General features: G+C 41.4%; 1 protein-coding gene across 1 annotated transcript in view; it reads right to left on the bottom strand.

The window, feature by feature from the left end:
- Nucleotides 1–21,979, bottom strand: part of LOC111224680 (putative adenosylhomocysteinase 3) — a 40,980-nt gene that overhangs the window by 14,552 nt on the left and 4,449 nt on the right. Inside the window, exon 2 of the mRNA XM_022749260.1 lies at nt 527–635. Coding sequence (XP_022604981.1) covers nt 527–635 — 109 coding nt within the window. The remainder of the gene's footprint in view (nt 1–526; nt 636–21,979) is intronic.

The following is a 21,979-nucleotide window of genomic DNA, read 5'->3' on the forward strand; positions in this document are numbered from 1 at the left end:
GATTTCCATTGCTGATAAAAAAAAAAAAAAAAAAAGTTTCTTGGCAGAACAACCAACCCTAACCCTCTTTTTTCATTCATCTTTCCCAACTTTCTTGTTTCTCACCACTACAGTCATGAATGGGGATTTGGGTCCCACATGCCATTCAGTTTCAACCACACCCAACACTTCCCAGCTCTCTAGTCTCACCTCTCCCCCCTCTCCAGTAGACCACCAGCAGCTAATCCTCTAACACAGAGCCCACAGTTTCACATGAACCGCAGTGTCAGAGTGTGAGAGCGAGAGCGAGAGCGAGAGCCAGGGAGATGAGGTGGTTAGGCGAGGAGACAGGCGAGGTCGGACAACTGTTCGTCCCACTGGAAAACTTTCTATATCTTTGGTGTCGTAAAAAAAAATTGTAATGGAAACATGTCATATCCACTAGTAGCATAACTGATAAGTAGCAGGCTACAAGGATTGAGCATTAGGGAGAGAGAAAGAGTGTGTATGTGTGTGTGTGTGTGTGTGTGTGTGTGTGTGTGTTCACCTGAGCTGTAGCTGTCTGTGGAGGACTGGGAGATGGAGCGGGAGAGAGAGCGCCGGCCAATCTTGGAGGGACGCTTGTTGAATTCCTGTTTCTGGTCGGCAAACTGGATCTGCGTACGGAGAGAGGGAGAGAGCGGGGAGGGATCAGATCTCCATTCACAATTTTTACGACTTCTGCTTCATTACGCTACTCCTGCTCGTTAGAATCAACTTTCCAGTTGGCCCAACTAAGGTGCCACTTGACCACCGGGCTACAGCACACAAACTGTGGTAATACATTAACTAGGGTTATGATGACACTTGAAATTCAGTGGCCAACCATTCAAATCAAACTTTGACTTCATCTTTAATCTTTTCCAGTCAGGTCATGCTGTCTCTTTGTAAAGGAAAATCCACCAGCTTTGAATTCACCCTGACTTGAAATCTGAAAAGATAAAAAAGGAGGCGACAGTGAGGCCATTATCACCCAGGCACAAGGCCACACGAGGTGCAACAGTTCATCCTGGTTCTGCAAAGTGGGTGGGAGGTGTCTGGCTATTCACTGCAGTCAGGCCACTAAACTGACCATGATTCTATCAGTCTGTTAGTCTTTCCGCTGTTACATCAGAGTGGATAGCCTGGTGCATCATAATTCATGTACTGATTATATCGCAGAGTATGAATGGATGACTTATTTCTGCAATAAAACTTCGCAACGAGAACAAAACATGCTAGTGGGGGTGTGTGCATTCAAGCATGACAACATGAAATTGGTGGGGTTTTTTTCTCTCTCTTTCTTCATGTCTCCAAGAAGAGAAAAAGTTGTTGAATAACACCCACGAATCAGCAAATCATTTCTGTCAAAACACGGACCGAGAGGTGAGATTCTGCCAATGCCACAGTCTGACGGAGGTGGTGTGACGCTTTACAGATTTGATTGAAAAGCAGCCAGACGAGCGTCGTTCACAAAATGCTGTCCTTGGGCACAAAACAAGCAAAAATGTTCTCAGGGTTTTTTTTTTTTTTCCCCCAATCAAAGAGAAATTACAAAACAATTCTGACATTCAGACACATCCTTGTGTGTGTATGCTATGCTCGTCAAATACCAAGAGGTTATGTTTGCGTGGGTGTCTTCATTCACTCATTTGTTCTCACAATGAGCGAGGCACAGGGTAAATGACACAGGGCAGAGCTGCTGTCCAATGAAAAAAGACTGAGTCATCATAACCAGAGGTTGTAGATGTAAACATGAAATAAAACAGCACTAAAAACCTTTTTCTCATTTCTGTATCTTGCATTTTCTCTCGGTTCTGTGATCTCCATTTCTTAAGTAGCATCTATAGTGATAATGCAGACTGGACCATCAACACTTCTCCAGACATGTAGACGTCCATAATAACGTAACAACTCTTAGAGAACAAGACAATCAACCATATTACACAGAAACGAGCAAGGAAGCAACTTCCTGATATCCAGTGCAAACACATTTACCATTAGCTTTGTTTTTCCCCAATATCAAGTGACTGCTGGGTGTCGATGTCTCAACTTCCAGCTGCTGATGTCACAGCATCAGCTTCCTACAACCCGCCATAAAGCCACATTAATCCGGCCTGTCCTTTCTCCTTACCTTTTTCACACAGGGCTCACTGCCTTCCCCATCCTTTTTCTTCTTCAGCATTGCCACATGTGTGTCTGTGTGTGTGGGTGTGTGACTGGAGGCCTTCTGCACTGAGGAGACCTCGTCTTTCAAGGTCTGATCATTTCATAGGCTGCACCTCTTCTCCCTCTGCCTCTTTTTGGCCTCCGCTTTTCTTGCAATCCAGCCCAAACTGGTCTGACCATGCGCCGGCAAACACAATGCAATGAATTGTTTCCCCTTTCCTTTCTTTTCTTTTTTTAAACCCTCCCTCTCTCTCCTACCTCTGTATTCTTGTTTAATTGTTGATTGTTCGAGAGATTGGGGTCCCTGAATTGCTGGTATCAAAACCGAAGCTAAGCTTTACCCCAGCTGACCCGAGACGGTTATGAAGTGTAGCATTAGGACTGGTTATTGAAAAAGGGATGAAACTATCGAAAAGGTATCAATCATCTTCTTTGAGTTTATTTATCATTACAAAAAACCCCAACATGTCTCTTTATAAGAACAAGCAACGAAAGAAAGATCAGTACTCAAATTAAAAATACAAGATGATCCACAGCCCCTCAGAGGATGCATGGAGGTCCTCAAGATGTCTAAATATGTTGCTCATAAACTAGGGTGGGACTCTATGGAGTTGTTAAAATGTATCCCCAAACTGGAGCACAAAAGAACTACTCATTATCTAAACAACTTCCTATCCAAAAGGGTCATTGCCAAGGATAAAAAAAACATGACAGTAAAAACTTATTGAATCAGCCATAATATACAAATGGGAGTGGTGAACCTAAAAACCCTCAAAAACAAAAGGATGCAAAAAGGCAGCATCATATCACTACACCAAAGCTGTGAACTGAAATATAGAACCACAAATTCATGTTTCTGAAAGCTGATGCTCCACGGACGAGCAGTTTTCAAACAAAACTATGGAGAAGCCGTTCATCATTTAGGAGTTCAGCTGATTGTGCCAATAACCATGACTCCTAAAACAGGCCATAATAGGTCTATTGGTCTCTTCAGGCTTATCGGATGGAGGTTAGATGACGGGCTTTAGGAGCTCAGAGTTGCACTAAAGGATTGAGGGTCATTTTGGGAGCTCAGGAGGAGGGGATCGAGGGGCTTACGAGATGTTTTTTGGGACAAGATTACCACAGGTTAGCTCGGGCCTCAGGACAGGGGGTTCTGCCAGAGAGAATGACACAGTGGTTTGTTTATTTCGGCGAGAGCAAGTGAGTGAAGGACAGAAAGGTTACCCATTCTGTTCTCACCCTTTAGTGTACCGCTCTGTACACACGACATACTAATTGAGGCATATTATTCTCACGACAACAGCAGATTAGATTTTTATTCACCAGCAACAGATTCTCCAGAATGATCATTACATATTAAACCATACATGAGCAGGGAGGCAGACTGACATATTAACCATCTTTTTACTTATAACAGGCCAAAATTTCTTTCATAATTCTGTATTTCAACCTGCTGCAATGAGACATTACGATTAAATTTAAGGCTGTGAATGAGCTGATGCTCTTATCCACAGCCGCTTACAATAACCCGCCAGCCAAATGCTGATCAGCTGTTCCTGCAGCTTACTACCCTGCACCGAGTTGTATTTATGAATGAAGTCTGTGGTACTTTCAGCGGTCACATTCTGATATGATTTAAACAAAAAAAATATATTTAATAGACATGCATTAATCAAAACCTGGATGACCTAAGGTAACACAGTAAACACGACATCATAGTAATGTGACATGACCGAGGCTCAGAGAGACTCATTACTGTAGGTCTTACGTAAGAGAGGCACTGAGAACAGCTAATAGAGACAGCAACACTCTGCTCTCGCACTAGTAGATTAGAGTGCTACCTAGGAATAGGTTTGCATGACTCAGCATCACATAAAAAGGTCACTTTCCAAAACACCGGCCGGCAGTTATTTTGGAAAAATCATTATGCAGAGTTCATTCAATCTGTTTAAAATTTAGAAAGCAGCTCTACAGTAATGTCATTATGTCGACCAAGAACCTCTTGATATTTACAGCATAACACAATCTATTTTAAGTTGAAAACAAGAGACAAAAAAAGATCCACTGGACTGATATCGGCAGCTCATTTTCCTGTCAATCAAACTTTTGTCTCTCTTTTTACCTGTGACATTTACCATCTTCCACCTTGTCTCCATCTCTCTAACCTTGCACTGCACACCTTTACATTATGGATGGTGACTGATTGGAGGGCTAATGACATGTGAATAATAAATGTTAACTCAATACTGGGACACATGGGAGCTCCTCCAGGGCTGCTACCTTCCAGTCGTGTGTGTGTGTGTGTGCTAAATACAGTTGCAGGGAACGGGGAGAAGGAGTTGATCAAACTCAATTCTGAAGTTTAAAAAAAAAAAAAAAAAAAAAAAAAAATACAGCAGTGGCCAGGCTCCACCAGTAACACCACAGAACAGAGGATACGTGGGATACTGGGAGTGAAGCCAGGTGTAGGCAGTCCCTCTGAGGTGCACTGTGTTGGTTAGGAAGGATGACTTTGACAGCATGTTCACACTTGTTTTTACTGATACAGATGCATACAGATGCAAGTAATAGCTCCTAATGTTGCTAAGCAACTATTACAAAGCTGTTTCAAGCACGGTGCTACACACCAGCACTCAAGTAACTAACAAAAAAAAACAAACTTATATTTAGATGAAAAAGTTCCAAACAATGAAATGTCTATAAGAAAATGTCTGACAAGTCCACAAAGGAACTGATCAGCTTAATTATATAAAAACAGAAGTTGAATAAGTTCACACCATCAAAGTGGGACATGAAACGGTCTTTCGATAACAACAGGAGTCAAGTCTTCAATTATATCCATGGGCTATTTCATTTCAGTAAGGATCATGATACTATCAGGCTATTTTTATGTTAGCTAAAGGACACACATAAAAAATGACTTTTCCATTTGTGTGTTGGGAGTCGGGCGGAGGTGGAGGCCTAAGATTAACCTGTAATAATTTATATCCTTTTAAGTCAGACTAGAAGCTCTAAAGCAGAACAGAGCATGTCTGACCTGAGAGATCATACACACTGGCTTTGTGTCCTATCTGCTTATTTAACTCAGTAATGATACAGTAATAATCTAAATACCACTATAAATGCCAGAAAATGTAAATCCTGCCCCCTGCCATCCAGCATGCACTCTGCTTCCCCTCTGAAGGGCATGGTATGGTTTGTTTTAACTGGTAAGACACGATGTTTCAGGACAGGGTGGATCCCGGGTTAAAGACAATCAACAAGCTAGCTGAACGCCATGGGATACGCAGCACAGGGCAGAGAGAACGTCTGAGCCGGCCTGGTGAGAAAACAGAAACCCCTCTGGGTGAGAGAAGGAAAACAAGCACAGATGTACTGTAGCAGCAAATAGGATGGGAAGGGATACTGTATGTTTTCCTCACTGAAGCAGCTCATCCTGCTGATCTGGCATCTTCCTTTACTAACATCTTCAGAAATTGATTAAGTTTTACTACATGAACCCTTGGAGACCTCCAACAGGAAAACAAGGACTGCTGCTATTGGTACTGGTGCTATTTCACACAACAGACCAAGCCAAACCCCTCTGTCTGTGTGTGTGTGTGTGTGTGTGTGTGTGTGTGTGTGTCTATAGTTTCAGCACATGACACCCAATTGTCACTGCTGTAATTAATCAAAGATGCATATCCCTGATGTCAGATCCCAGTACCAAATGTGAACACAACATTAAGGTTTTAGAACATCCAGTTTTAAAGTCCAGTGAATAACATTTAGTGGTCCAGAGGTGGCAAACTGCCTTAAAATAAGTAAAGGTCACTAAAAACTGAAAAATCATGTGAATTCTAAAGAAAACAGAAGAAGAAAGGTGTTAACTTCCAGGTTTTCTGCTGCAATGAAAGTAAATGAAGCTTGAAAGTTAATGCAAAGGCTAAACAAAGGCAGAGTTGGAACAAACTGTGTCTCTGCACCCTGTGATGTATTATTAGGACAATACTGAGCTGCAGGAAGCAATACTATATATTGTTACCAGAACGGTGAGGGAAGGGTCAAAAGGAAGGGAGACTGGTCGGTCAGACATTAGAAGAAAAGAACCAGACAGTGGCTTCACATGATGTAAGAGCAGCACAGTCTCCAGACTTGAACCCCATAGAGCTGGTTTGGGATGAACTGGACAGAAGTTCAGTTGCAAGTGCAACACATTTACAGAACTTGCGCAACAGTGTTGTGACGAACTTTCTGAACAATGTTTGATTTCCATTATAGAAGGAAGCCACGAGTTTGTTCGGCTGCTGAATGGTTCAAAAATTCAGTTCAATGAAAAGATTTGAAGATGACTCGTTTTGAAAATCTCAAATTTGTTTGATACTTTAATTTCAGAAACAAAGACAAACTGTACACATCTGGGACAATGGAGCTGCTGACGTGTAGTGTTTATTTCATTGAATTCATTTTCATCGATTTGTAGCAACATAAAATTAGTGTGATATTAACCAATCAACCCCTTTTCAAAAATCTGGGATTTTTTTTTGTAAAAAAGAAAAAAAAAAAAAGAAAAGAAAAAAAAGATTGACTTTATATAATGCACTATTTTGATCAAATCACCACAAACATGAAAGCCCAGCATTACCTTGGAGTGCTTAGATTCTCTGCTCGTCCCCGTCATCTTCAGACCCACCAGGGAACACACTCTCTTCATGATGTTTCCCTTTAAGCCTAATTCAATCAGGAAGTCCAATCTGAAACTCTCAAGGTCATGAATGCTTCAGTGCTGCTACCAAACATACGTAGAATCTAAAACATTTGAGAATTTCTGTCTGCTTGTACAGACTGTACCCTCACTAAGACGCAGGCAGAAAGAAATATTAAGTACAGACGCTGTCGCAAAAAACAGTGCAAGGAGGGTGGATTTGGTTACAGGTAGGCTTGTGTATGAAACTTGAATCTCGCATGGCAAAGAGGTGGTACGCAGCCTTTTGTAACAAGATTACTTCAGATCTACCTGAAAAGCAGCAGGGTGAGGTGTTAAATAAAATGTTATATGTTCAGAACAGGTGGTCGCTTTTTATTCCACAAAACCAGCTTGGTAAAATAATTCTCCCCCAATCAAACAATAACTCTGTAGATTTCTGCACAGAACAATGAACATATTAAGTGCAAAATACCAAGCTCCCTCTGCATTTCAGCTGCACTCAATAAGCCTCTGACCTGATTCCAAAGAAAAAGATTTCTCCCCCCAAAAAATTAATGTCTGGCTAAAATGTTTCCAGCTCTGCGAGAAACTCCAGATGAAATCCAGAAGCTGCCTAAAACCTTGTAAGATTAGTTTGATGTTTAGCCAAAAATTAACAATGACTGGCTCTTCATGCACGCCTTGAAACAGTCAGAGTACTCCGACTTTTAAGATAATGAAGACCGTGACTGCATCAGAGCTCAAGTTTGACGTCTTCAGTGACGTCACTCATGGGTGAAACAGCAGGAACCTGAACTCTAACCAAACAGATTTATAACTAAATGCATGTAGGCCTGACATCACTGGCATTTCTTTGGCTGGTGTTTAACCAGGAACAGCTGTCTGAACAGGCTTGCCCTTTTCCCAGCAAAATCTACCACATACCCACATAGTTATACAAACACCTGATAACCGACCAGTAATACCACAGTCATTGGACACTGATTGATAAGCCGTCTTGTTTGGGGGTAGGGTTGAGTGATGGAACCTGGCAGGTATTGAGTGTAAAATTGTTTATAATTTCTGCTTTTTAAGTTTTTTGTAAACCACAAAGCCAAAAATTAACTGGTTGGTTCCACCGACTTATGATATTAAACTGGTTTTGCACTGTTGGTCGGACAAAACAAGCAATTTGAAAACTTCACCTTGGGCTCTAGGGTAGTGAGATGGGCATTTTTCACAATTTGACATTTTATGCGCCACGATTAATGCAGAAAACAACAGGCAGATTAGTTGATAAGGAACTTGAAATAATTGTTATCCTATACAGGGCTGCAACCAACAAATTCATAATTTCAGGGAATAAGTTACTAATTAATGTGCACTGATACATTTCATTCTGTCCTTTTCCCATCCTATTAGCATGTATCAGATGGGGGTTGCTGTTTTACAGGAAGAAAAACTAAAAAAAGGAGGCTTCATCAAGATGCTGCAATTCGTTACTGTTTGTTCTGTGTGTACTCAGCTGCAGATATAAAGAAACAAGCTGGTATGTGATACATACAGCGATGTCTTCACAGCTGTGTTGTCTGCAGGGTTTCCACATGTGTCCCATTTGAAAATTGCCTCCTTTATTAAAAAAAAAAAAAAAGGTTTCCTCTCAGGACCTGAACATTTAAATTTCTCAAAATTAAGCGTTTGGCTGCGTAAAACTACATAAAGTATGTATCACCGTTCAAAAGCTTTTCTTGTGCTCACTGCTTTTTTGAAGTCATTCCAGACCAGAAGAGCTTCATCTTCTGTACGTTTCCAGATCCGCGTAGGAAGGAACTCGATCCTAATCAAACACAATGGGGTCATGGGATGGAGCAGAGACCCCTGCAGCAACACAACACTGAGCCTCCGGAGCCGTCAGCTGGGTCTTAAGTCCTCTCTTTACCTCTGCACATGGAAACACGTCATCTGAGCCTCACTACTCACAACTGTCCACACTCTCACTAAGTGTTAGTATGATTAATGTTGCACTGCAACAAGATAACAATCTGAGTGACTTACTGTATAAACCTAAATGCAAACTATGATGGGAACATTTGAAAGCTGCCACTGGATAATAAACTCTGTGAGAACATGTTCATTGGCCGCAGGGGTTCAAGGATTACAAATTCACAGGTGGGCTTATTAGCAGTTAATTATGACACTTCCTGTCCCATCCCACTACCTGCTGCATCACTAACCCACATGAACACTGCACAGGCCTACAGCCTCAGGGCGCACAGTGGCTCATTCACAGACTGCCATGTTTACTGAGCTGAGAAGGGAGAGACAGAGAGCAGAGAGGTTATAGAATCACTCAGAGGAGATAGCTGCTGACAAGCAGTAATGTACTATAAAGAAAATTGAACCCTGATGACGTCCATGAAGGCAGAATAACCAGCTTACTTTTACTGCATTTGTTGCAGTACATACAGACTACAGCAATTTTTTGCACCGCCTCAATCTGCTCCCCACAGTTGACCCTCACCTCAAACTGGTCAACAAGGTCATATGACTGTTCCACGTGTCCTCCCGGGGTTACATGTGTCTGATTCATTTCTTTGTTTACATCGCGCTCTATGCTAAATGACCACACAAGACCTCTTGTCTCACAGGAGGCAGGCTGTGTAAGCTCTACCATCTGGTGCCAAATGTCATTATATAAACACACATCAAATTACACTCACGTACAGACATTTTCATGCAGTGTCATGTTGACAGCACGATGGATTTTTGAGCCCTTACTCCCCAGCACAACAGGAATCGGAGAGGAATGTCTCTGGTGAAGTGAGGACAACAGATGAGTGAGAGAGGAACAGGAGGGTCAATATAACAAAGATGAATAAACCCTGAGCCTTGTCTCTCACCATTTAATCAAATTTAAAACTCTTAGTTGTAGAGGGTCTATAATGAGCGCTCTGAGGAGACATAATACTGACCAAATAAACAACCTAAGGCAGTTGTGTACTGTCTCTAGGCCTCCACCTCAAAGAGCTGCAATAAATAATCGTGGGCCAGGTCATTCCCCCCCCCCCCCTCCATTTCAAACCAAAGAGCCATTGTCCACAGGGAGAAAACTGAATGTGAGTGTTTGTGTTTGTGTCAGAGATACTGAGCCCCCATGTGCAGAGTGAGATGGAGCCTCATCTGAATGACTTCTGACTGTGTGCGTGTGTGTTTTCCTGAATGAGTAAACTCTGCCAGCAGCTGTGATTTCTGATGCATTTTATAATGTCGGTAGAGCCTTTTTCTTGTTGAACTCAATCTGAACAAGCAGGGTTGCCATCCAGACGAAAGAGACATTGAAAAGCACATTGGGTTTTTCCACTTCTTATCATCTCTACAAAGGTTCTGCAAGGTCATGAGATGATGCTATGTAAAGTGAAGTTGCTGGGGGTGCTGGTATTCATAGCACAATTAAGCACAGCACAAATATATTTTGAGGGAGTTAGTTACAGTAACCATGACCCATTTTGAAAGCTATTATCACCGAGTAGGAATTAAAGGAACTGGGGGGGCTATGGCCGCACTGCTGCTCCTAAAATGAGTTTCGAATTTGTTGCAGAGCAGACACCCCATAGACATTTGAGATCCTACTTCACCGACTCGTTTTCAGTGTAAAGAAACAATCTGTTTAACTGCTGATATCTTGACGCACGGTGGTTTTGTTCACTGAAGCCATTTTTTCTTGTTGGAGCTTTTACAGATACTGGCTGAGAGACTAAAATCTCAAACACATTAATATATTTTTAGCTGATGGGAGACTAGTTACATAGTTATAGTTATAATCAATCATTCGTTGACTGAACCTGACCACATCTTCCAGTGAGCCTGGAAATCTACCTGAATCAGGGAATGGAGATGCACTACCGGCCAACCCGGGCTGTGCCGGCAGAGAGCTGATGCAAAGTTTCCTTTGTGAGGAAACCCAAAGGAGCGAAGAGAGGAGGAAGCGCTCTCCACCAGGGGAACCAGTGGGAAGCTGTTTACTGCTGCGCTCCTCTGGGAAGGACCTGACCTTCATGCCTGGCAACACAACCTGAGCTCAAGCCAAGGAACACACACTGAACTTTGTGTGAACTTATATGTACCAGGACTGGGCATCAAAAGACAGAAACTATATCAGCCTGGTTTGTGTTTTTTGTGTATTTATAGTTATCTTGAAATATCTCATATCTCATCCTGATGTTACAGCCTTTTTAGCACTGGACAGACAGTAGCAGAGAATGTGCTACTGTGCTTATGATAGTCATTTTTGGCACTGGTCTCAATTCTAAGGCAGCAAATGGTTAAAAAATAAATAAATAAATAAATAAAAAAACTTTCTGCATTTTATTCATAAATTGTAGCCATTCGTGGCAAACAGCAGTTTAGCACGGTAAAATTACATTTAAAAATAAATAAAAGGTTAAAAAATTAGTTGTTCGTTGAATGAGGATTTAGATTTAGATTTTTTTCTGCTATTTTTATGTGGAGTGATCATTACTGGGACTTTTAGGGAAATGACAGTCACAACTTTGGCATCACATTAATCAAAGACATGTTTTTGTCTTAAATTGAATGAATGCAATTGAATGAGTTCAGATATTGGGGGACCAGAAACAGTCAGCAACACTAGACCAAAACTAAACACAATTTACTGATGACCCATTTCAATGTTAACTGAAAACATGAGTTGCTACTACAGTATTAGTACTAAGTATTGTGTCAACACCTGCTCTGTGCTGGGAAGCTAGCCCTGGCCAGGAAATCTCATATCTCATATTACCAGACAGACACAAAGTCTGTATCAGTGATGGATGGCTGATTGTGTTGGCAGAAAGCAGCTCAAGTCAGTCAGACTTGTGATAGGTTTTCCACGCAGACATATGTCCAAAATAGCGGCAAAGTTGCTGTTAGAGAAGCTTTGCAGCCACAGCCAACTTTCACCACTATATGGCCAGGGGTTGGCTTTCTCTCCATTTTTTCCCATGGTGACTGAATGTGGTATCACGCCAAGTTTCCATGTGATAATAGCAGTATAATAGCTGATGATGACTAAACAAGTTTTAAAAAGGAGAACACACTGAGAGAGAAGATCAGATGGGGCTAAGTGCAAGGATGAGTACTCTCATATCAGACCAATAGGATTTTAATAGCTTTATGTTTGGATGTTGTCCGCCAAAAGGCCTGGAAAAGAGAGTGATGGCATAAATAAAAAGACTCAGTGCATGGAGAGGAAAAGAGGAACACGTCCTGTTAACAGCTTAACGCTACAAACAAATGTCTGGAAATATCCTCAAAGCTAAATCCTAAAAGTGCTTCTGCCAGACTGTCCCCAATCTGGGAGTGATGTAGGGAAAAAAAATAAAAAATCAGGCCCATGACTCCATAAAATCCTCTGACAGAGAGGTAAAAATAATAAGAGACATGTCTGAATGCCAAAAACTGTAACAAGGTAAAATGATAATGCACATAAAATACACACACGACATTTTAATATGAAAGTCTGCAAAAGCGGGTGAAGACCTTCACACATTTTGGCCTGCATCCAAATCAATGCAGAAGAGTTTACTTTTAGGTTCCTGGAACTGGTCAAGTTCTAAAAAAAAAAAAAAAATTGATCCCATGTTTCCCATAATGCAACTCAGTAGTTTTTCAGAAACCTGAGTGTCTGATGACATCATCAGGGTTACCTTTAGAAAGCTCCTCCAGAGCTACAGAAGACATAACCAGTGACAACAGCTGTATTAAGTAGTGCTCCTTATGGGAAAACTCACTGTATAAAATAAAAGAAGTGGCCTTTTAATGCCAGTGAATGTTCACGGTGTTGGATTGATAAACCTGTCACACCTGGCTGGATGTTAACAATGTAATTTTATATGGTTAAAACTATACTGTTATGTCTTGTCTGTAATGTTTTGACTCTTATTAAAATACAGTGCATTCATTTGCCATTTAAATTGCACTGCAGGGGTCTTTAACCAGCTTTAAAAAAATTTTGGAATGAATCTCCTCCTATTCTCACACACACACACACACACACACACACACACACACACACACACACACACACACACACACACACACACGGTTGTTGGCAGTCACAACAAAGTGTCACCGTCCAACTCCGTCCATCAGACCTTCCCCTGGGGCACAACTAAATATCAGGAAAGTGTCATCCAATCATCAAAAGGTTAGTACAAAGAGTTCATTGGCAGCAAAGAGCTGTCGAGACATCTTGTTGGAGAATAGTAATGTTGTGACATCTTGTTACCTGTACATTTGGCCTTGGCTCTTAAAGCAGCTGAAGTCCTTTTGTATCGTAGTCTTTTAGGCCTACATGAGAGGCTGCTGGACAAAGCAGCGGATGTCTTATTTTTTAGGTCTCCCACGCACAGAGCTCTGTGGAGGACATGCACTTATTCATGCTTTCTTTTCTCTGCGTTTTAGTCACTTCACTCTGCTTTCCCCCTCTCCCTTCCTTCTTTTCTACAGCCACAGCCCTCTTCCTTACACAACTTGATGCAGACCACAGTTTATTATGTGCATGTTTTAAGAAGCCCGTGGATGGCACATCAAAGAGCTCTGGACTTGTTTCTCAGTGTTTTCAACCGCTATTTCTGGATTACTATTGTGCTTGTGTAGAAGAAAACCAAAAATAGACTGTAGCAGACAGAGAGGTGCCCATGTTTTTCTACTTCTGTGTCTCTCTGTGCGTCTTTCTACCACTACTCTACACATAGTCTCACCCTTTTCACAACTTCCCTGCATCCGTAATTGAAGCTGGATCAAACACAGTCCCAACTAGCCAGGGATACGATGCCCTCTGATTCAACTCGCACAGCATCGATGTACAGCCTGTGCTGTATACAGTCTCAGACACGCAACAAGAAGAAAATATATTTACCATGACAGAGCTGACAGGTTTCCCAGTCTTCTTAACAGAGCGCACTGGTGTTGATTGACACACTGGCTGACAATCGAGCCTGTTGCCATTTATGTTGAGTATAGGACAGTCTGTCACGCCCCAGGCCACGCTGACTTCATTTAGACATGAGAGGATCAGATTTTGATTTCTTGTTTGTCTGACTGTTTTAGAGCACTTAGCAAGTTGTACAACCAGTGGTCTTATCTCTTTCATTAATAACAGTGATATTGATGAAACCAGTCCTGTGAGAGCGTCTGCATGAACTGTGGCACCAATGTTTTTAGCGTTTTACTGCACTGACTTTAGATGCTGATATATTTTCCTAATCATTTCTGTGTTAGGACTGAGAAAAGTTTGAGCGGAAATGCTCAGGATGAATTCAGCTACAATAAAATGTCTGCATTTAACCTATATTTTGATAATTTAATGAATGAATGCATAACCACACTGGTAATTTTCACAATAATTTAAGTTTCAATATATATTCCTACCAATTAAGTACAGGCTGGTGAGCTTTAACTGGCCAGCAGGGGGGCAATGTGACACGTTTAGTGCCATCAGCACCCCCATGTTCACTTTATGTCTGACTAATGCCCAGTTTTTCACATCACTGGCACTTTCCGAGTGATGCAAGGAATAGAGTCACAATAAGGAACTGCTTTGTCAGAGAGAAATCAGAAGCAAGAGAAGCAAATGTGCAACTGATGTTTGCAGGCTCATAAAAATGTTGTTCAGATGAGAAAAATACCATGTAACAGAAGCCATTTTTGAAACAAAATCTGGTTAGCCTCTGAAGTCAGTGGCAGAAACCAAGGCCTGAAGTCAAACCACAGGAAAGACCAGGCATTCAAAAACAGGCGTACGGCTCTGGCAGAAAGGCCTGGCTTTTAGTGAAACAGCTCTGTAGTTGTCAAGCTCTGGCACTGCACACACAGGAGAGTAAAAGCAGAGAAGTGCTGGGACTAGCAGTGTAGAAAATGAATGAAGTTGCTAAAGATAACAACACGCATGTACATCTCCACGAGAACATGCAGAGATTACTAATGTATGTGTGTAATGCTCATGAGTAGAGATGGGAGATGTGTGTGAGCCCGCTGTTATGACCTTGACATTCCATTTCCATACTAGGGTCAATATGGCACCGTGTCCCTCCAGTGGACACACATACAATTATCCATATGACAAACTGTTTTCCTGCAAAATATGAGATATGACAGGCTGATTGCATGTTGGTGTTGAAGGAGAGAAAATGAGAGACAGACAGGAAATACAAAAAGTAGAGCATGAGTTTAAATAATGCTGCTACAATAGGTAATACAGAAGGGGAAGGGCGGCTGTACCAATTGTTGCGAAAATACCCACCCCTCGTCCAATAGTAAAGGACTCCTGACCACTCAGACCAATAGAAGAATGAGAAGGAAGAAGGAAGTGGCCAACATGAGGTGGTGAGTGTGAATGTGTGTGTGCATGTGTGTGTATCAGAGCACAGTGTGCCGTCCTGAGGGGGCTGTGATGTAAGAATGGCTCCTGCTGATTTATATACACAGACAAGTGCTCAGACTGTAAATAATGACACACACACACACACAGTCACGAGTCAAATGCACACACACACACGCAGCACCATGCATACACTTGGCAGTTACTGAGCCCACATGCAATTACCAGTGCCCCAACACGTGCCCGACACGTTTTTACTAAACACAAGAAATGTCAACTTCATGGTTGCACAAAAAGGAAAAAAGGATTCATCCTCTGGGGATCAAGAGTGTCTGCACAAAATTTCTGGAAATTTGAAACAGACAGAAGAGATAAACTTGGGTTGTGGGAAATTAGAATTGGCATTTTTATCTATTTTCTGACATTTTATAGTCAAAATCAATAATCAGCTGATCAATCATTATGAAATCAATGATGAAAATAAATGTTAGCTACAGTCCTAATTGAGAAATTTCAGTCTGGACTGAAGCAGTGGACCCATTAGCCATCCCTAAAGCCATGACGCCAGCATGGCTAAAAATGTTAACTCAAAAATAAAACACCCTCAGTGCCATATCGAACACTTGTTTTTCCTGGTGTGTTTAAGAACTGTGAAAATCACAATATGAAACAAAAAAAACCCTGAAATTTTAAATTAATACTAGCACTTCACTGCAAGAATCTGCAGCCCTGAATGATCACAGCCCTGCTATAAAACTATGGAAAGTATGCAGAGCTAATATGAGCACTGCCCACTAGAACAATCTCTGTCCCTCTGATATGGTCCAATAGTCATTGTAAAAGCCAGGGACACTGATACTAGAGGAGAACAGGCAATGAATGATGGGGCTTAGTGACAGATTAAACCCTACCTGCCTCTTAACAGAGAGGGAGGAGAGGAGAACAGCCACCACACTCAGGGCTTTCTCTAATGTTTTCCTTCTCTTTCACATGCCTTTCCCTTCTTATGTGCCTCTGAATAGAGGAAGAGTGCCAAGACTGCAGGCTTCACATGTCCTCCAACGACAACTTAAAGCTTCCATTGAGCTTCTGATTTTCTAATAAGAAAGCATTTTGTTAACATGTTCAAATTGCACAATGTGGGCTATATGAATATTTAGATTTTTAGATTTATACACAGACAGGTTTGCTACTAGTACATGGTTTTCCCCCTTAAAAAAAAAAAAAAAAAAAAGGAATAATCCTTCTGATTATTATATTATCCTCAACCAGTCTAAATACAGTCTCTCACTCTCACACACACACACACACACACACACACACGTCAGTTGTGTAACAGGGTCTTGTCGCCCATGTAGACCAAAATAGGGCACAGTGTAGAGCCCCAAGGCTTAGTGATCCCAGCTAATGATGGTGGTCAAATAACCTCCACTCACGCTGACAGCAAAGTGATCAGCAGTACCGTTGATCAGATCGTTTAAAAATCTATTGTTTGCTACTCCATATGGCTCTCATATCAGAGAAGACACATTAGGGCATACAGTAGATGGTATCTGATCCTGTGATGGCTCAACAATCCTATGGCTTTCACGCAAATTAAACAGCAATCTGTATCTGCTTTATGTATCCATATCCATCCACTCATATTTACCCATGCACTCATCCATCTGCATCAGAACATGCTTTTCACCATATTAGTCACTTTTTCTACCAGCTGTGAACAGACAATAAATCCTTTCACTAGATTGAACAACAAATGGATTGTTAATGTGTGTCATTTAGTTAAATGAAACCATGAATCCTTCCATGAGCATCGAAGCAAAACCAAAAAATCTTAAGATTTAAAAGCAACAAAAGTCTCAAAAATTAAGTGGTCCATCTCCAGAATTGCGTGTTTGTGTTTTTTTTTTTTTCCTGCTCTTGAATTGCCAAAAATAGCCATATATCCCTGCAGGGAAGGTATAATTACATCAAAGGCACACAGACGGGGGTGGCGCTGGTCTATTTTTGAATAAACCCGTTATGGGGTCAATGATCTATGTTTAATTAGGAGTGTGAAGCAATTCTTCACTAATTATTAGGCTGGATTTGTTTTGTTTTTTTTAAATCCTCTTGCCAAAAGCTCTGGATGCTAGCAAAACAATAAAACAAACATTGAGCAATGTGGGGAAATTCATCGTTTAAAGCTGCTCTAATCAATATTTTTATATTTACTATGGATCAAATAACAATGGTGACTCATCACCCAACTGAGCAGCTCCCCTCTGCTCTACAGAGTATTTAGCCTCTTTCAGCTCATTGTTTTGGTTTATGTTACTTATGATAACATAATAATAACATGGTGCATTTAGTGAATTCTACCATGGCAGGAGAGGTGTCTCTTTCTACAGGAGTATTTATGCATTGTATAGCAACGTGACCCACTAACATTATACTGAAGTTTCTCAATTTCATATCATGGATTTCTTTTAAATCCCAGCCCCAAGGTGTTCCAGCCTCAGCTGCTCTCGTCTCTGTCTGCCAGGGGTTGGTGGTTTGGCCTGACTAATAGGAAGCACGGCAGACAGATGGGTGTGTGGGGGTTCATTTCAGGCTTTGTGAGGGGCCTTTTGTGAGGCAGCACTTTCTGAACACAATGTTGGCCCTTTGTTTGCATGCAGTGCTCGAGTATGGAGCTGCATTCCTCGTCATGCTGCAAAGCAAGTTCAGTGTTAATGTACACTACTGTCTAGTGATCCTCAAAATAGTGGGCACATATACACATCAACTGGGTTGGTGTTCACTCACTTGTTCAATTGTAACTCAACCAAGGGGTTTAGAATTTCACACCATGTTGGTTTCTTGTGAACAGACAGATTCCAGGAAAAGTAAATGCTCTCTCTTTTCCTTCATGTTCCGAGAACCTGAGGCTTGTTGAACAGCTTTTGATGGAAGGATGTGTAACTCAATGAGCTGAACATGCCCAGTAATAGCAAGCTGCGATGAAGAGGAAGGAAATGAGTTTCAACTGGGGAGCCACAGATGCAGATGTGTGGGAGGTACGCTCAGGAGCAGTGAAGCACAGACACCAATACTGCCAATACCAGCCTTAAAACAAAGCAACCACATCAGAGAGACGAAATACTACAACCCGAGAGCCACATGCCAGAAACCAGGGTAAAGCTTACCGATTGTCTGCCTTGGGATAAGTGTTGGGGCTCCATACACTGAGTGAAAATTGGATTTGGCATGTTGAGTACAGCACTGGGTGCCATAGCCAGTGCACTCTGTGAATACTCAGTTTTGTTTGGTATTGGAAAGTTAGCTAAGACAGTTGACATTATATGGGAGCCAAATTAATTCGGAAACAATACATACTGTAGGTAAAGCAAACATGCAGTTTCAAGGCAGAGGCAGACGGAAACCATGAACAGGAGCTGGCAGGCCACACAGGTACAGTTGTTTTCTTTTGCATACTTTCAATACCACAGAGGACAGCTACACACTGTTAATGTCAAGGAAACCTTAATTAACTATTGTTTGGAAATGTCACAAAAGGTCTACTATGATCATTACAAGAGCTATTGGCCAATAGAGTAATTTCACTGACATTTATGAAATTCTATTAACATTTGAATACGGGTTTATTTCAATAGAATTAATCTAATATAATAGTTTTGCTTGATATTGACTCGATTTTAAATTTCAGCCCCAGCTAAACACACTGAGTTATACTCCAACACACATTAGCCGTGTGTGTGTGTGTGTGTGTGTGTGTGTGTGTGTGTGTGTGTGTGTGTGTGTGTATCAGTACTGACAGCACATAAGATTTATCTCTTGGTACTTATGGCCCACTTTTTCTGAATTACACAATAAAAAAGCAGCCTCCTTTATAAGTGGGTTTTACAAATCCCCATTTGAAATCTGTGAATTTTAGTTAGTTTTTTAACCTTATGTAATTGCATGTATTTCAGTTAAATTCATATATATTTAAACATGTATAGCTGCATATAGTGGGAATGGTGTGAATCTAATAAATTAATAAAATGCACAAATGAAGTTCGAGTGCAGTGTTATACAATCCAACAGACCAACCGCGCATCTGCAGTTATGCAGCTGATCATATTTAGTTTTTGTTGATGCTGTGTTGGAAAGGTGTTCAGGTATTCTGAGGCTGGCAAAAGTGATTGCAATAAATATTGCATGAGATAAATTGTGATCTCAAGTCTTGAGTGGAAAAATTGTGATTTTCACTTTATCAATTCAGTCAGACAGCCTTAGAGAAATGAAGCTGCTCGAGAGTCCCGTCTGGACAGTGATGAAAAGATCAGTATCTGGCAACCTGCGGGTGAGTGAAACTCAAACTGGTGTAAAGTACCAACAGTCCGTTTCTTGATTCGGCCTCGGTGGCAGGGATGAAGATGGTTAGAGAGGTGTGAGCTCACACATGCTTTCGCTGTGTGGTGTTGAGATTTGCGCTTCTAGAAGGCAGACAGAGCTTTGCACCGTACAGGAACACAATGAGACGCTGAGAAAACTAGACCGGAGCACGAAAACAACAAAACAACAAAAACAACAGAGGAAGTGGTGTCCTGCGGTGGCTGTAATTTGTAACTCAGATAGACAGGAGTAATTGCTGAGTTTTGGTTTATTTTAAGTAGACTGCTGATCCACTTTATGAAGGGTACAAACTAGTATTGTTGAGTAGGCTGGTATGAGGAAACAAACAGGGCAAGCACAAACAGAAAGGAGATGAAGCAAAAGTAGAAGTGTTGTGGCGTGGTAATTTGAGGAAGAGCATGAGAGAGCACCAAAGAAAGATCAGATTAATCAGGGTTTCACTCATAAGTCATTAAAAAGAGCGATAAACCCCGGCTAAGTGCACTGAGGGCAAAGCGGGCCAAATATACACCCTCTTCCATGGGTGGCAGAGGCAGCTAAGACATGCCAAATTACACAACAGCACCACTGGGTTCCTATACGCATTTATTTTAAGACACATTTCTTGTTCTGCTGCCTGGTAGAGTTTCACAGTGATCCAGACATACAGCTCTCTATTGCTTTACATTTATTTCACAGCAGCGCTGACCACAAAAAAGGGTACTATACATTACATACAGCACAAATACCTAAAGACTGAAAAGGTACAGAGAAAGTACAGCATGTAACTGATGCACACCCTGTCTTGTGGGTGAAAACAATATTATACTTCCTGCCCAGCCAGCAATCCAGTCTCTACAGCATTTAATGTATGCAATGGGGATGCAAATTTTCTGCATTTTCTCAAATCTGTGTTTTATATAATGTATGCTTGCTCACAGGTCAGCACAGCGCAGGTGTCTGCTAACGAACCCTGGGACTGATGTCCTGGGGATGCATAAATGCCGCCACTCCAAATTTGTGCCTTGCTGGTTCACTGTGTTCTTGATTGATCAAATTTTTTCCATTGCCGAACTGATAATCGCTTAATCATTAACATCCGAGGTATGTGCTCAAGCAAACACCCCACCCCCACTTCTCATTATAGCCCTAACCAGGCGTGCAATATTAGTAGCAAGTGCATCATATGCAGGCCTGGCTGAGGTTCTCCTCAAAGCCTCATGATTGAATTTTCTCATTCTCAGCCAGTCTCTGTGATGAGGCCTGGAACTCTCCCACCTGTTTATTAAGACTGGCCTTCAGCCTCTTTCTCCACATCTCTGTTGTGTTCTTCTCCATCCATCACCCCCGTTTCCCCAGTGACCTCTGACAACGGTCAAACTTACTTTCCGTCCTCCATGATGACTCAAAACGCAATGAAAGCGCTTGTCAGCACAAGAATCAGCACAACAGCGTTTAATCTAATACAGCGCTGCAGAGAGCTAGCAGGGAAACTCCTGTCACTGTGTTTCCAAAACAATATGAATGTTACTCTTCAAAAGAAAAGCCCTCTTCAAGCTCGCCATGTTTAAAGATATCAATATGACAGAAATTCTGTGAGTTATGTTGGGCCTGCTGTGAACGACAGGCTGGGCTATAATTAAAAATCATGTTATATAAACTCATCAAAAAGATAAGCATATATTCAAATCATAATGATTTTATTGAAGGAGGAAAGGTGTAAGTGGGTCAGGTCAATGCTATGTTTACTTTTGAGGCTCCTTAACATTTTTTCCTAGTCCAGCTGAGCATGCCACGCTCAATGCATTTCTCCTCTGTTGCCTGCAGTAGGTCTTTAAATCATATGCTTTAACTGCATCAGTCTGTTCCCTCCAAAATACTTTGCTTGGAGAGGTGAGATAATAGTGGGAAAACTAATGATTTATGCAAGAGAAAAATGGGTACATGACGTGGCAGCTGCAATGTTTTCACAAAAACCGTCTGTGATCAACATCCATGTAAAAAGGGGGGGGGGGGGACTTGTGTGACAACTGGATTTGTAACCAATGCTCCCTTTCTCTTACTTTCTCAGGGCATTTTTTCAAAATTCACACCATAGTGCCACATTCCCCCTTGTGAGCACACACAGCAAAAGGATGTGTGAATGTGTGTTTGTATGCCTTAAAAGACCGTCTCTATTTGTCTAATGTGGTGAGGACAGGCAGTAAACTCAGAGGGAAAATCACATTTGGTGTATTTTTATGCTGCTGCCAAATACAGCGAAGCTGGCATATGCCAGTGTACTCACTGGGAATCCAGATGTTTTTCTTTTGGTCTTCAAACAGGTTTTTGCAACTCTAAAAACTTGTCTTTAAATGCATAAATCTTAAAAAGTCACTTGTGTTGTAGTGTGGACAGGGGAA

Source organism: Seriola dumerili, unplaced genomic scaffold (assembly GCF_002260705.1).
Source record: "Seriola dumerili isolate Sdu_G_001 unplaced genomic scaffold, Sdu_1.0 BDQW01000138.1, whole genome shotgun sequence".
Lineage (NCBI taxonomy): Eukaryota > Metazoa > Chordata > Actinopteri > Carangiformes > Carangidae > Seriola > Seriola dumerili.